This window comes from Lepidochelys kempii, chromosome 1, assembly GCF_965140265.1.
Source record: "Lepidochelys kempii isolate rLepKem1 chromosome 1, rLepKem1.hap2, whole genome shotgun sequence".
Lineage (NCBI taxonomy): Eukaryota > Metazoa > Chordata > Testudines > Cheloniidae > Lepidochelys > Lepidochelys kempii.
The window spans coordinates 111,699,218-111,715,516 of record NC_133256.1 but is presented as its reverse complement, the minus strand read 5'-3'; the positions used below and the strand labels follow the sequence as shown (position 1 = coordinate 111,715,516).

Genomic DNA, 16,299 nt, shown 5'->3' with positions numbered 1-16,299 from the left:
TCAGAGGTAGGCATAAAAGCTTCATAGAGCATCTATTTTTCCTGTATAGAACTTGGGGAGGAATTTCTTCTTGACCTTCCCACCCCCTCACATTGGAAGCATCACAATTAATAGCTCTTTCAATTTTACCCTAGCTAGTGTAACTGCAGATGCTATTCTTGTTCCTATAAACGTCTAGTTCTTTATTCAGAAAAAACACCACCAGAAGTCAAGGAATCATAAACATTCTGTAAAATGTCTGAGTTTTTTAAATACCTTGCTTTTTATACCCTTCCCACCAGTCACCTGTCCTAGCTGACAGCCACTGTAAAGAAAGGAAAAAAGACAATATCTGTGCATACACAAACAATACAAAATCCTGTAACATTTATAAAGAATTTATAAATAAACTAGTAACGACCATAATTTCACTACATTGCAGAACAAAGGGCCAAATCATTCCTGATAGGCACTGGCTGCATTGTGGTAGGAAAGGCAATTTTTCACCACCCCCACAGGAGCTGTGGGAAGGATTTGCATAATCCCTCATGGGGCTGCATGGCATGCAGAGGAATGCACCCTTTAGGATGGTGAAGCATTTTGCTTCTTGCACAGCTTGCTAGCTCTGCTGGTGAGTGCGAGGGCAATGGGGTACATTGCCATGCTCCCTGTAGGGTGTGTCTTACCCCAAAGGGACCCAGGGGAAAGGCTCCTTGCACCTCCCTCTGCCCCATGAACTCTCAAAAGGACCAGGCATGATTTGGCCCAAATGGAAATTGGGAGCTGGGTAACCTCCTTAAATTATTTGCTGAACTTCCCTCTGTTCTGTTCTTGTCTATTCAGTTACAACTTCCGAAATCATCAACAGCAGGCCAAGGGTAATGTGTAAGCAATTGGCTTCATTACAGACTCAATTCTGATCCTATTTAAGTCTATAGAAATTTTGCCATGAACTTCAATAGGCGCGGGAGCAGGCCCTAGCAGAGTACAGCTCCCTCTTGGATAATTTCTATTATATATAATTGAAGTTGGCACCTATTTATCTATATATAGAGAGAGTGGCAACACTGAGCCGCAAGATCTCTAAAGTGTTTTGGGAAACAGTCTGAAAGATGTTATAGTTCTGTAAGTTATAGTGAAGGTTACATATCAGTTATGAGGGGATGAACCTAATACATTCTTCCTATTCTAAAAATATTTTCCCTACTGACACTAACTCAGAGACTACAGAATCTTTAAACTTAAAATTATGTATGTACACACAGTAGTCCTTAGGGAATACTAAGCGATTTGAGCAGTTTGAAAGGATTAAGAGGATTTGGTTATAAAACACAAAACCAATTACAATTCATTTGGACTTGTTCTAACAAACTGAGTCAAAAAAGTTTCAACTTAATATCTTTCAATTTATAACTTGTAAGCTACTGAACCAATTTCCTTCAAACTTGGTTTGTTTTGTAGATCTCATTTTGACTTAAAAATCAAACCAAGCCTGAAGACTGTATGTCTCAATATTTATCTTATTGCGTGTATACTTTTATAAGAAATTCCAAATTACATATTATATAGTGTATGAATTAGCAAATAAATATAATTAATCATATAATTAAATAGTAGTTTGCAGCCTAAGGACAATGCATCAGCATTATAGTGAACTTTCACCTCAGCTCTGCCATTTCCTGACATTTAAGTGCTTCATTTGTCAACATTAGTGTTGTACTAATGTTGATTTTTTTTGCATGAAATTTAGACTATTTTGTATTGCAATAAATTGGAGTCACCATGGTAGATCTGTTGCTGATAATCATTTAGCTACTAGTAGTTGGAAAATTTAAGGAAAAGTTGGTGCATATTATAAGTTTACTTAAAATGATTGTCTATTGTGGTTTTTTTTAGAGTATTTCTCAACTGCCCTATGGTAAAGCTCTCTACACCTATGAGGGAAAAGAACCTGGTGACCTCAAGTTTACCAAAGGGGACATTATCATACTACGACGAAAGGTGGATGAGAATTGGTATCACGGAGAGCTCAATGGAAACCATGGCTTCTTTCCAGCCAGCTATATCCAGTGTATCAAGCCCCTTCCACAAGCTCCGCCTCAGGGCAAAGCACTTTACGATTTTGAAATAAAGGATAAAGACCAAGACAAGGACTGTTTAACCTTCACCAAGGTAAAGTAAAAAGCAGTTTCTTGTTTCCTTACTTACTACCAGTGGGTGTAGTTCAAGATGTGTTTGTTTTGCTGTGTCTGGCAGTCTGCTCCATTATGAGTAAAATACTCTGCCATGTACCAGCACTTGATAACTTAGAACATCTTTTTATTTAAGATGGAATTTAAAAGATTTCATTTCAAATGGATACAGTAGTTTTAATAACCCTGCACTTCCTCATGTACAGTAGTTCTGCAAAAATGCTTTAATTCTGGCAGAGCTAGGTTCAGGAGCAACACAGGGACTCTTTCTTTCTTTCTTTCTTTCTCAGACCAGTGACATTCTCATGTATGATATTTAAGGGCCATGAGCTCAGATACATTGGAAGGAGAAGTGAATTTCCAAATTAATTGGGAGCCCAATCATGCTAGATACTCAGAGAGATCAACTTCTTTTGACTTCTAAATGCTTCTTCCTACTGAGACAGAACTCACTGAGGTGAGATGCTACCCATCCCCTTAATTACCACCGAAGGCAGGGAGGTCCGCAGGAGTTGAGGGCACAATGGGTATGTCTACACTGCAATTAAAAATCTGTGGCTGACCCAGGCTACCTGACTGGGGTTAAAGTGCTGTTTAATTGCTTGATAGACGTTCAGGCTTGGGCTAGAACTTCCAGCTCAAGGGCCCTGTGAGTTGGAAGGTCCCAGAGCGTGGGCTGCAGCCTGAGCCCAAACAGCTACACTGCAATTAAACAGTTCCTTAGAATCAAAGAATCATAGAATATCAGGGTTGGAAGAGACCTCAGGAGGTCATCTAGTCCAACCCCCTGCTCAAAGCATGACCAATCCCCAACGAAATCATCCTAGCCAGGGCTTTGTCAAGCCTGAACTTAAAAACTTCTAAGGAAGGAGATTCCACCACCTCCCTCGGTAACGCATTCCAGTGTTTCACCACCCCCATAGTGAAAAAGATTTTCCTAATATCCAACCTAAATCTCCCCCACTGCAACTTGAGACCATTACTCCTTCTTGGCAACAAGGGCACACTGTTCACTCATATCCAGCTTCTCGTCCACTGTAACCCCTAGGTCCTTTTCTGCAGAACTGCTGCTGAGCCATTCAGTCCCTAGTCTCTAGTGGTGCATGGGGATGAATCTGCACTTCAACAAGAATCTGCACTTGTCCTTGTTGAACCTCATCAGATTTCTTTTGGCCCATTCCTCTAATTTGTCTAGGTCCCTCTGTATCCTATCGCTACCCTCCAGCGTATCTACCTCTCCTCCCAGTTTAGTGTCATCTACAAACTTGCTGAGGATGAAATCCACGCCATCCTCCAGATCATTTATGAAGATATTGAACAAAACCGGCCCGAGGACCGACCGTTGGGGCACTCCACTTGATACCGGCTGCCAACTAGACATGGAGCCATTGATCACTACCCGTTGAGCCCGACAATCTAACTTTCTATCCACCTTATAGTCCATTCATCCAGCCCGTACTTCTTTAACTTGCTGGCAAGAATACTGTGGGAGACAGTGTCAAAAGCTTTGCTAAAGTCAAGAAACAATACATTCACTGCTTTCCCTTCATCCACAGAACCAGTAATCTCATCATAGAAGGCAATTAGATTAGTCAGGCATTACCTTCCCTTGGTGAATCCATGCTGACTGTTCCTGATCACTTTCCTCTCCTCTAAGTGCTTCAGAATTACTTCCTTGAGGATCTGCTCCATGATTTTTCCAGGGACTGAGGTGAGGCTGACTGGCCTGTAGTTCCCAGGATCCTCCTTCTTCCCTTTTTTAAAGATGGGCACTACATTAGCCTTTTTCCAGTCGTCCGGGACTTCCCCCGATTGCCATGAGTTTTCAAAGATAATGGACAATGGCTCTGCAATCACATCTGCCAACTCCTTTAGCAATTTCGGATGCAGCGCATCCGGCCCCATGGACTTGTGCTCGTCCAGATTTTCTAAGTAGTCCTGAACTACTTCTTTCTCCACAGAGGGCTGGTCACCTCCTCCCCATGCTGTGCTGCCCAGTGCAGTAGTCTGGGAGCTGACCTTGTTCATGAAGACAGAGGCAAAAAAAGCATTGAGTACATTAGCTTTTTCCACATCCTCTCTCACTAGGTTGCCTCCCTCATTCAGTAAGGGGCCACGCTTTCCTTGACGTCCTTCTTGTTGCTAACATACCTGAAGAAACCCTTCTTGTTACTCTTAACATCTCTTGCTAGCTGCAACTCCAGGTGTGATTTGGCCTTCCTGATTTCACTCCTCATGCCCGAGCAATATTTTTATACTCTTCCCTGATCATTTGTCCAATCTTCCACTTCTTGTAAGCTTCTTTTTTGTGTTTAAGATCAGCAAGGATTTCACTGTTAAGCCAAGCTGGTCACCTGCCATATTTACTATTCATCGGGATGGTTTGTCCCTGTAACCTCAACAGGGATTCCTTGAAATACAGCCAACTCTCCTGGACTCCTTTCCCCCTCATGTTATTCTCCTAGGGGATCCTGCCCATCAGTTCCCTGAGGGAGTCAAAGTCTGCTTTTCTGAAGTCCAGGGTCCGTATTCTGCTGCTCTCCTTTCTTCCCTGTGTCAGGATCCTGAACTCGACCATCTCATGGTAACTGCCTCCCAGGTTCCCATCCACTTTTGCTTCCCCTACTAATTCTTCCCTGTTTGTGAGCAGCAGGTCAAGAAGAGCTCTGCCCCTAGTTGGTTCCTCCAGCACTCGCACCAGGAAATTGTCCCCTACACTTTCCAAAAACTTCCTGGATTCTCTGTGCACCGCTGTATTGCTCTCCCAGCAGATATCAGGGTGATTGAAGTGTCCCATGAGAACCAGGGCCTGCGATCTAGTAACTTCCGTGAGTTAGAATCATAGAATATCAGGGTTGGAAGGGACCTCAGGAGGTCATCTAGTCAAACCCCCTGCTCAAAGCAGGACCAATCCCCAATTAAATCATCCCAGCCAGGGCTTTGTCAAGCCTGACCTTAAAAACTTCTAAGGAAGGAGATTCCACCACCTCCCTAGGTAATGCATTCCAGTGTTTCACCACCCTCCTAGTGAAAAAGTTTTTCCTAATATCCAACCTAAACCTCCCCCACTGCAACTTGAGACCATTACTCCTTGTCCTGTCCTCTTCTACCACTGAGAATAGTCTAGAACCATCCTCTCTGGAACCACCTCTCAGGTAGTTGAAAGCAGCTATCAAATCCCCCCTCATTCTTCTCTTCTGCAGACTAAACAATCCCAGTTCCCTCAGCCTCTCCTCATAAGTCATGTGTTCCAGACCCCTAATCATTTTTGTTGCCCTTTGCTGGACTCTCTCCAATTTATCCACATCCTTCTTGTAGTGTGGGGCCCAAAACTGGACACAGTACTCCAGATGAGGCCTCACCAATGTCCAGTAGAGGGGGACGATCACATCCCTCGATCTGCTCGCTATGCCCCTACTTATACATCCCAAAATGCCATTGGCCTTCTTGACAACAAGGGCACACTGCTGACTCATATCCAGCTTTTCATCCACTGTCACCCCTAGGTCCTTTTCCGCAGAACTGCTGCCTAGCCATTCGGTCCCTAGTCTGTAGCTGTGCATTGGGTTCTTCCGTCCTAAGTGCAGGACCCTGCACTTATCCTTATTGAACCTCATCAGATTTCTTTTGGCCCAAATCCTCCAATTTGTCTAGGTCTCTCTGTATCCTATCCCTGTCCTCCAGCGTATCTACCATTCCTCCCAGTTTGGTATCATCCGCAAATTTGCTGAGAGTGCAATCCACACCATCCTCCAGATCATTTATGAAGATATTGAACAAAACCGGCCCCAGGACCGACCCCTGGGCACTCCACTTGACACCGGCTGCCAACTAGACATGGAGCCATTGATCACTACCCGTTGAGCCCAACAATGTAGCCAACTTTTTACCCACCTTATAGTGCATTCATCCAGCCCATACTTCTTTAACTTGCTGACAAGAATACTGTGGGAGACCGTGTCAAAAGCTTTGCTAAAGTCAAGAAACAATACATTCACTGCTTTCCCTTCATCCACAGAACCAGTAATCTCATCATAGAAGGCAATTAGATTAGTCAGGCATGACCTTCCCTTGGTGAATCCATGCTGACTGTTCCTGATCACTTTCCTCTCATGTAAGTGCTTCAGGATTGATTCTTTGAGGACCTGCTCCATGATTTTTCCGGGGACTGAGGTGAGGCTGACTGGCGTGTAGTTCCCAGGATCCTCCTTCTTCCCTTTTTTAAAGATGGGCACTAATTAGCCTTTTTCCAGTCATCCGGGACTTCCCCCGTTTGCCACGAGTTTTCAAAGATAATGGCCAATGGCTCTGCAATCACAGCCGCCAATTCCTTTAGCACTCTCGGATGCAACTCGTCCGGCCCCATGGACTTGTGCACGTCCAGCTTTTCTAAATAGTCCCTAACCACCTCTTTCTCCACAGAGGGCTGGCCATCTATTCCCCATGTTGTGATGCCCAGCGCAGCAGTCTGGGAGCTGACCTTGTTTGTGAAGTTGCCGGAAGAAAGCCTCGTCCACCTCATCCCTCTGGTCCGGTGGTCTATAGCAGAATCCCACAACGACATCACCCTTGTTGCTCACACTTCTAAACTTAATCCAGAGACTCTCAGGTTTTTCTGCAGTTTCATACTTGAGCTCTGAGCAGTCATACTGCTCTCTTACATACAATGCAATTCCCACACCTTTTCTGCCCTTCCTGAACAGTTTATATCCATCCATGACAGTACTCCAGTCATGTGAGTTATCCCACCAAGTCTCTGTTATTCCAGTCACATCATAATTCCTTGACTGTGCCAGGACTTCCAGTTCTCCCTGCTTGTTTCCCAGGCTTCTTGCATTTGTGTACAGGCACTTGAGATAACTCACTGATCGTCCCTCTTTCTCAGTATGAGGCAGGAGCCCTCCTCTCTCGCGCGCTCCTGCTCGTGCTTCCTCCCAGTATCCCACGTCCCCACTTACCTCAGGGCTTTCATTTCTCCTTCCCCCAGTGAACCTAGTTTAAAGCCCTCCTCACTAGGTTAGCCAGCCTGCTTGTGAAGATGCTCTTCCCTCTCTTCGTTAGGTGGAGCCCGTCTCTGCGTAGCACTCCTCCTTCTTGGAACACCATCCCATGGTCAAAGAATCCAAAGCCTTCTCTCCGACACCACCTGCATAGCCATTCGTTGACTTCCACGATTCAACGGTCTCTACCCAGGCCTTTTCCTTCCACGGGGAGGATGGACGAGAAGACCAGTTGCACCTCAAACTCCTTTATCCCTCTTCCCAGAGCCACGTAGTCTGCAGTGATCTGCTCAAGGTCATTCTTGGCAGTATCATTGGTGCCCACGTGGAGAAGCAGGAAGGGGTAGCAGTCCAAGGGCTTGATGAGTCTCGGCAGTCTCTCTGTCACATCGTGAATCCTAGCTCCTGGCAAGCAGCAGACTTCTCTGTTTTCCTGGTCAGGGCGGCAGATAGATGACTCAGTCCCCCTGAGGAGAGAGTCCCCGACCACTACCACCTGCCTCCTTCTCTTGGGAGTGGTGGTCGTGGAACCCCCAACCCTAGGACAGTGCATCTCATGCCTTCCAATCGGCGGAGTCTCCTTCATTCCTTTCCCTCAGATGTATCATCTAGTCCACTCTCCGCATTAGTACCTGTGGAGAGAACATGAAAACAGTTACTTACCTGTATCTGCATTGCTGGTACATGGACGCTCCCCTTTCTTCTTCTGGAGGTCACATGCTGCCAAATTTCTTCACCGTCCTCCTGTCCTCGCAGTGCAGCCTGCTCTGAATCTTCAGAATGTTGTGTCTGTAGAAGCATATCTCTTCTCTTCCAATATGGAGACCAGCTTGCACTTTGTACAGACAAAGTCGCTTCTGTCCTGTGGAAGAAAGACAAACATGGCACATCCAGTGCAGGTCACAACAGCTGAACACTCCCCATCCATATTACCTTCCTTCTACGAGCTTCCTCAGGAATTGTAGTAACTATTCAGAGAAGCCGGCAAGATGTAAGCCTCAGTGGGCTCTCCCCTGTTAGCCTCTCTGCTGTTCGCTGCTCAGCTGGTTCACAGCTGACTGGCTTTTTATAACAGTCAGGCCCACTCAAGGCTCACCTGGAACAAAGCACTCCCAATTCACACTTTTCGAACCAGCAATCCAGCACACGGTCAAACTGTCAACTGTCCCCACAACAGACACTCAGATACTCACCAACACAGCCTCCTTAATGCAGCCCTTAGCGTACCTCCTCTCAGGCAATCCCAGGCAAACTCCCTCTGTTAGCCTCTCTGCTGTTCTCTACTCAGCTGGTTCGCAGCTGACTTAACCTGGGCCCCATGAGCCTGAGTCAGCTGGAACAGGCCAGCCATGGTGTCTAATTGCAGTGTAGACATATCCTTAGCAGCCAATGGGAATCCCTTAGAAGTCAAGACCTCATTTTGGAATGACATTTGTGCCAAGCCTATCAGAAAGCTGCTGACTCATCTTCTGTCCACAGGATAACGCACTGATGAGCATGTGAGAAGTATAGGGTTTTTTTAAAAAGGCAAAATCTACAAGTAGAGCTGGTAAAAAAATTTCTAATAGAACATTTTTCCATCATAAAATGCCATTTCAATTAATGGGAATTATTCTGTGGGAACATGTCCATTTCAACTAAATTCTGTTTAAAAAAGATGAAATGAAGTGTTTTGATAAGATCCTTATTGGAATGAAATGTTTGTTTTTCAGTTTGAGAGATCTTTTATATTTGTTACTTTATTTTGTTTTATATTTGATATTGTATTTTAAAATCTATTTTATATTATATTTTTTCATATATTATACTTCTATATTATACCAGTTGCCAAAGCAATCATCAATTTTATATTATATTAATTGTGATACTATATTATGATTGTAAAATGTTTATTAAATGCTAATTTTAAAATATAAAACAATTAAAAAAACCTAAATTGCTCACTTAATTTAGGTAACTTTATTAGCATGACAAATGGTCATTGCCTCTTCTACTAAAGCACTAAGGATCTTTTAGTTCCTTGTTCTGTTCTGTATACTTGATGCTCTATAAAACGTGATCTCTTGATGACTGCTTTAGTGCTCCTTATAAAATCTTCTCAGATAAATGAACAGGTCCTAGCTCCCTGTAATACACTTTCACATTCTTGAGTGTCCAGTGTCATTTACACATGCAATTTTTTCCTCCTGAATAAGTTTATAACTGCATTCTCAACCATCTTTTATCATGTTGCCATCTCCCTTTGTTCTTTTACTCTTTACCTGTAGCTGCTTTGTTTTGCCTAAGCAATTTCCTCTCTACCACTGTTTTATCTCTTAGCTTCTTCACCTTGTAATTATTTTTATGTCTTGTCTATTGTTCTCTCTGACAATGAATAATCTATTTTTCATCTAAGGATTTCACTCGTCTTTATTTCATCAGCTTTTTCAATGCTAATTTTAGCTTTCACCTTGCTGATGAAGCTTCCTGTTTAATCAGTTTTCAGAGCCTGTGTGGCTATCCTCTGTTCAATGGCATGAACACTGCCTTGCCATAGATAGGATTTTAGCGGACAAGGTGGGTGAGGTAACATCTTTTATTGGACCAACTTCTGACATTTGGAGTTGTATATAGTGGTCAGAGGGTTATAGATGGCGAGACCTCTGGGGATGATGTTTCGTTTCTTGTATTTGCTCAGGAAGCAGATGTCTGTTAAGTTTTGCTTCCTTTTTCAAGCTGTGGAGTTTCTATTTCAGGCGGCAAAATTCAATATCTTCCATTGTTGTATGCTGCAGTGTTGTTTTAGCCACCTCATTCCCAGGATATTAGAGAGAGACAAAGTGGGTGAGAAGTTGGTCCAATAAAATATATTGCCTCACCGCCCTTGTCTCTCTAATATCCTGGGACCAATGTGGCTACAACAGTGCATAGATACGATTTTTCAGTCAGGGAATCTTAGCCTTGTTCTTCATTTCATCATTTGTGATTCTCTGTTTGCGTTCCAGAGATCCTGGATCTGATTCCGACCTCATTTACAGTGTTATCTTTCCATTTAAGTCAGTGGAGTCACATCAGCGCATGACTAGTGTAAACAAGATCAGAGTCAGACCCCATGTTTCTTACAAAAAAGATGTTTGTAACCATCAGACTCATTTACAGTGCCATGGGATGTTTAGAGTTAGGTTTCTCTAGTAAATGTAAACGGAGGAATAATCCTGTATTGGCAGGGAAGTGGACTTAGGGCTTGTCTTCACTACCGTGTTACAGTGGCGCTGCTGAATCGATGCAGCTGCACCTAGATAGCGTGTCTGGAGAAGACATGCTATATTAACAGGAGAGCACTCTCCTGTCGAGGTCATTACTCCACTTCAACGAGAGGCAGAACCTATGCCAGTGAGAGAGCGTCTCCCGTCGACATAGCGCGGTGTAGACACCGCTTTAAGTAGGTGTAACTTATGTTGTTCAGGGAAGTGTTTTTTTCACATCCCTGAGCAACGTAAGTTACATCGACTTTAGCAGTAGTGTAGACAAGCCTTTAGGCAAACCTAATACAGGTCTTTTCCATATCACTGCATTTTATTATTCTTTCATTGGACTTCATGACACTGTCAGTATCTGAAGCCAGGGAAACCAGATGCTGTTTTTCTTCTTTCCTGTTTGTGGTGGCACAGTCATAAAGTCTGTGGGTGTAGCTAAGGAGAACAAAGTAGGAGTATTTGGTTTCCTTCTCACTGTCCCCTCCCAAATTTACAATGCCTACTCCCCCCTCCTACTCTAACTATTAAATACAATGAAATGAATGTATGTCTGTCTCTGATCTTTGTCAGTAACCCCCCTGTTAGAGTGGGTACCATGATGTCCCCTGTGACCTCCCCAGACACAGCTCTCCAGACTGCCCCACAATTAAAAGGACAAGAATAAATCAATTTTAATAATGTTTTATGTCTGGGCCAAATTATACCTGCTGTGGCATGGGTGTAAAAGGTGGGAAGAGATGACAAACCTGTCCTTCCCCATTGGGCTCACTGCATAATGACCAAACATAATGACCAGTTCTTTCATTCCCTGAGTGCATGGACTACTCTCCTCTAGCCACCTATAAGACCCCTCCCCCTTTTCTGTAAGGGTCAGCAGAGTTAACTGAGCACAGAGAAAGGAACATGCTGGACCAGCCTAACAGACGGTGCCTTTGGCGCATTCCCCATTGCGTATTGAGGTGCTCATGGAAGGATTCTATTAGCAATTTATGCAGTAGCAGTTGTTTAGCTCTTTATAGGGCCCAGTGTCAACCTCACACTAGTTTTACACCAGTTTAACTCCATTGAGTTCAGAAGAGTTGCAGCTTATTTATACCAGTGTGAGATCAAATTCTAGCCCACAGAATCGCACAACATCTATTTAATTGTTTCTTGCACAGTATCTCAGGATCCAGTCTAGTACTGTTTTTATTTAACCTAGTTCCCCTCCACTCCCATACACACAGTCACATCAGGGCTAGGCTTTGTGCTACAAGCAACAAATCCAACAAGGAACCAGATTCCAATCTCAGTTAAACCTGGAGCCATCCACTTACTTTAGGAGAGTTACTTCAGATTTACACTGAGGTCAGAATTTAGTCCAAAGTTTCATTCCTGTGCTGGCTCACCCTCTGTATGTTCCCATGCCATTTTAAGAAAGTGCCCCGGGGCAAATATATTTTAAAACTATAAAGATAAAAGCCATTTCCTATGTTCTATTGTAGTGGGTTTTTTTTTTTTAATTACAGTGGTCACTTTCATTATTTCTTTCATCTTCCCAGGTGCTCACTCCCAGCCCACAGCAGTGTTTAACAATTTCGGTGCCAATCTTACCAAGTGTTATCACTTTCAATACCGGTTCATTGCTACAGAGTGACATCGCAGCCCCTTAACATTTCAATTCAAGCAGCGTTTCCATTTCTGTGGTGCTGTCACTGTAGTATGTTGCTATGAGGACTTCCTTGCCAGCTGGCAAGTGTAGATGGTAGGCACAGCAGAGTAGTACATTGTGCCATTCTGTCATCACTGAAATCTTTCCAGTTGTCTAACTCTAATAGAGTTATCTCCATGAACAGCAAATTAATCTGCTTTGTATTGATGCATTAATAGCAGTAAGTGACTCTTAAATATCATGCCATGAATTGTGATAGTCATTGATGACACAATTTTGTGTTATTTTCCTCACAAAAGGGTTGATTTTTCAGCAAGCCAAACTGGTTTAAAATTATTTGTATTTGATTTTCATTTTGACAATGTTCATGAAATGGGATTGCAGGTCTTACAGTGCTGTGGATGAGGCTGTCAGGTAGTGACTAATACAGAGGCATTTAGCTGACAAAAAGAAAAGAAAAGAAAAAGAAAAAGAAAAGAGTCACTGTGGAAATTACAGTAGATTCAATCAGCTTTTGAAATAACAATTTTTAGACTGGTATTCATTTGTGCTGCCTGGAAATCAATTTAGTGCATGTATAATAATAGAGTGCAGAAGATTGAATGGCACTCACAAGAGAGCTGTAGACTTTTTGCTGTTCATGGTCCTGTTGGGAACCTTTCTAGGTGTCAATGGGTAGCATTGTAATACAACTAATTTAAGGCAGCAAAATATTAGACATTGAAATCTTTGCCTGTTTAAAACATAAGAGGAATGCTGCTAGCTGTCAAATGCCATGAAACTTTCTGTAAGTAAAGAACTTTAACTGACACTTTAGGATTTGCTGCGATCCATGGAATTTCTCAATAGCATGTTCAAGGAAATACTGTGAGCTGATTTTCAAAGGTTGTACCATGCTTTCTTACAAAAATGGGCAGTATGAGTGCCATTGGATCCCAACATGCGCAATTACCTGATTTGCTCATACACAAGCAGATTTGGCAGCTGCAGTGCAAACCCAATTTAGGCATCAGTCAGTCTTTGAAAATTTGGCCATAAAGGTATATAAATCTCTTCAGAAGTATAGAATCATCACAATTTAGGTTTTATCGAAAGTCTTTGTAGCAGGAACCAAATATAATTTAAAATGTAGAGTATTTATGGCAGGATCTTGAAACAATCTATTCTTTTAGTTGCCTGATTTTAGTTGCTCCTCATCTATAGATTCTTTGATGGGATGCTCTACTCACTGCTAGGATGGCACCTTGTCCTGGTCACTCTGGGGAACAGCTCACCAGGTCGATGCCTCTTCCAGTAATTACACTCCACCACTCTCAGCCTGCAGCCCCTCTCTTGCTCCAGGAACCGCAGCATCCTTTTTGTGACTCGGCCCTCCAGCCATGTCACTAAGTGGGTTCCCCTTCGGGAGTTGGGGGGGAGGTGTCTTTCAAAGTCCCTTCTGTCCACACGGTGTCAGGCAGTCCTCACACTCACTGCCCTGACCCTGTCACTCCCACAGTGACTCAGACAGTCTTCCTGTTCACTGCCCCTGAACAATACCACTCTGCACTGGTTGGTAGGGGAACCCACACCCACCATCTATTCTGGGTACCAGTCCAGGGCCCTGTAGCAAATAGTTAAGGTCTACATCTCCACCACCTTACTGCTCTACACTTCTGGACCTGTTCCTATGGGGCTTCTTCCCTCCCCCCCCCCCCGGAGGGGCACTGCAGGCCTTGCTGCCTCTTCTGCTTCCAATTTCCTGTCTTTATAAGCCTCGCCTGTTCTCACGTAGGTGAACGTCCCCTTATTACGGCTTTCTTCCCAGGCTTAATTCTCCCAGATTGCAGCCTAACTGGCTGATTGGGCCCAGTTGGCTCAATTCTGCTCTTGCAGGGCCAGTGTGGGGAGTACACCCATCACAATTCTACATACACAATGTTCAGGCTTTTGTAGGAGTTATAAAGAAATTAAACTTTCCCTTTTGCAGAGACATATTATTGGCAATTCTCTGCAAAAATCAGAAATGGTCATTTCAGAAAAGGCTTTGTAATTTAATAGTATCTGTTTCTTCAGAACATTAAAAGCATGAACTCTTTTTGCATTCCTCCAGCTGAAACAAACAGTTGAAGAACACAATCTCTGACTGTTTTCACTGTCTTTCTGCTTATGGATCAAGGGAATTATTTAACTTATTTGAGTTGTTTCTGTACAAGTGTACATGCCCCAAAGCTGCAAACTATGATAATCTTTGGTCAAGTGGAATCCATTGCCAAACAACCTAGGAGGTATTTTCTGTAATTTGAGAAAAACGTGCAAAAACAGCACTGTCCACTAGCTTATAAATTCATTGACCAAGAGAGTTGTACCACTTACACAGATGTATGCAACATTGCTGGACACCTGCATCCGTCATTCCCAAAATGTTAATAAATGGAAAAGTAGTCCAAGAAATGCCAGTACTCTGTTTCCAATCTTTTCAGGGAAAACCCGTGAGTAGCTTTTGAGGAAATCACTGAATTTCTTCGCAGGAATGGAAGAGAGAGGTTTGATGAAATAAGGGAACAATCAAATGGTGAGCTTCATTTTCAGAAGTCGTCCAAATCAGTCCTCCCTGTTCTTCCTTCAATGGCCTGTCACAGAAAACATTTAATGGCCTCATGGCATTTCACTTTAGGACCACTGCCACATGCCTTTCTGGAGGACTCCTCAGTTACAACAGGTGCCGGCTCAGTTCTCAAGTTGTTATAGTGAACCCAGCACCAAGAAATGATCATGCAATTCAGTCAGTGAATTCAGTGGCTCACCCTGAGGTAGCTCAGAGTTCTATCTAAACAGCAAGAGCTTTCCTAATCATTAGCATGTTTTCAATTTTTGTCTGCACCTGGAAATGCTGAATAGGAATTTACGTAGGAATTTACTAATCAACAGTTTTCTAAATCTCATGCTGTATAATATGTGCAAAAGAGTTGGTGGTCTTTCCATACCCTTCAACCAAGATTTAATAGAGGTGCACTGAAATGAAATCTCATAATAATAAGATTTCATTATTTTTATAAAATATACCATACAACAGTACATTTACTAGTATACATAAGTAAAACTAAACTGCCGTTGACAAAAAGTTTGAACAGAGTACATTTTGTACTGCATTATTGTTGCTTTTTCTTTGTTTATTGTTTATCATTCAACTACTAATTTACAAAAATCAGCAATTCACTGTGCATCTCCTAGTGAGTCACTCGTGCAATCTAGCCTGTCTGCACCTTCAACTGTACTTTGCTTTTTTTTTTTTCTTTCTTTTTGGGGAGGTGGTATATTGTCATTTCATTATATAAATGCGTCCAGTTGGTCTGTTAATCATATCATGCTATGTTGGAAATTATAACTTCTGTTTTGGAAATTAATTTTTATTTTGAAATGGAACACCTGCACCGGGGCCAGTTTACACTGAAAAATTACCCAAAAGCAGGTTTAGGGCAATTCTCCAGTGGCATAGAGCCCACACAGTGGCTCCTATACTATTGCCTGTCCTGCACTTGAAATAGGAGGTTGTGACAGGGTGCTGAGCAGAAGGGCTGCAGAATCAGCCCCCTACCATGCCATTCCCATTTAAGTGAATAAAGTGGAGCTGGCTGGAAAGAACCTGCCCTAATTGGTGAATGAGAGCCATCTGCCAGCCCAATTAGCCCAGGGCTGTATAAGAGGCTGGGAAGAAGGAAGCAGAAGTGTGGGATAGAGGCTGGCCTGCTTGGGTTCAGACACAAGGAATCCAGAGCTGTGCATACTGAGAAGGTGGTGGGAGCACAAACTTGTAAATAAAAGCACCAGTGGTTTCAGAAGCTGAGGGTCTGTAAGTGACTTTATTGGAGCCTAGCAGAGGTAGGACTTGGGAGGGCCAGCTCTGCTCTGCTACATGTGGGGGCTTCTCTGGGACCCTGTGCCAGAACAAGAGTTTGGCAGCCTGGAGATAGAGGAGACCCTGCAATGGCTGGTGAAAAAGGCCATGCAAAGCTTTCAGCAGGCTCACCAGCTGGAGAGAGAGGCCTTGCTTAGCTGGCAGGCCAAGCAGCAAAGGAGCAGGCCAGCATACAGCAGCCGCTCCTCCAGAGAATGGTGAGTCCCATGGTGGGGGATGGTATTTGGGGGCTGGGCCTGGGACTTTGTAAAATGGGCCCCACGGATGATCCTGATGCCTTCCTGGGCACATCTGAGTGGGTAGCCATGGGAGCAGGTTGGGATAGGGCAACCTGGGCCCTGCA

The 16,299-nt window shown here is 43.5% G+C and overlaps 1 protein-coding gene across 5 annotated transcripts in view; it reads left to right on the top strand.

The window, feature by feature from the left end:
- SH3RF3 (SH3 domain containing ring finger 3) overlaps positions 1–16,299 on the top strand; it is a 383,024-nt gene that overhangs the window by 252,625 nt on the left and 114,100 nt on the right. For all 5 annotated transcript variants that reach the window (XM_073350759.1, XM_073350770.1, XM_073350780.1 and 2 more), the window contains exon 2: positions 1,876–2,151. In XM_073350759.1, the coding sequence (XP_073206860.1) occupies positions 1,876–2,151 (276 nt within the window). The remainder of the gene's footprint in view (positions 1–1,875; positions 2,152–16,299) is intronic.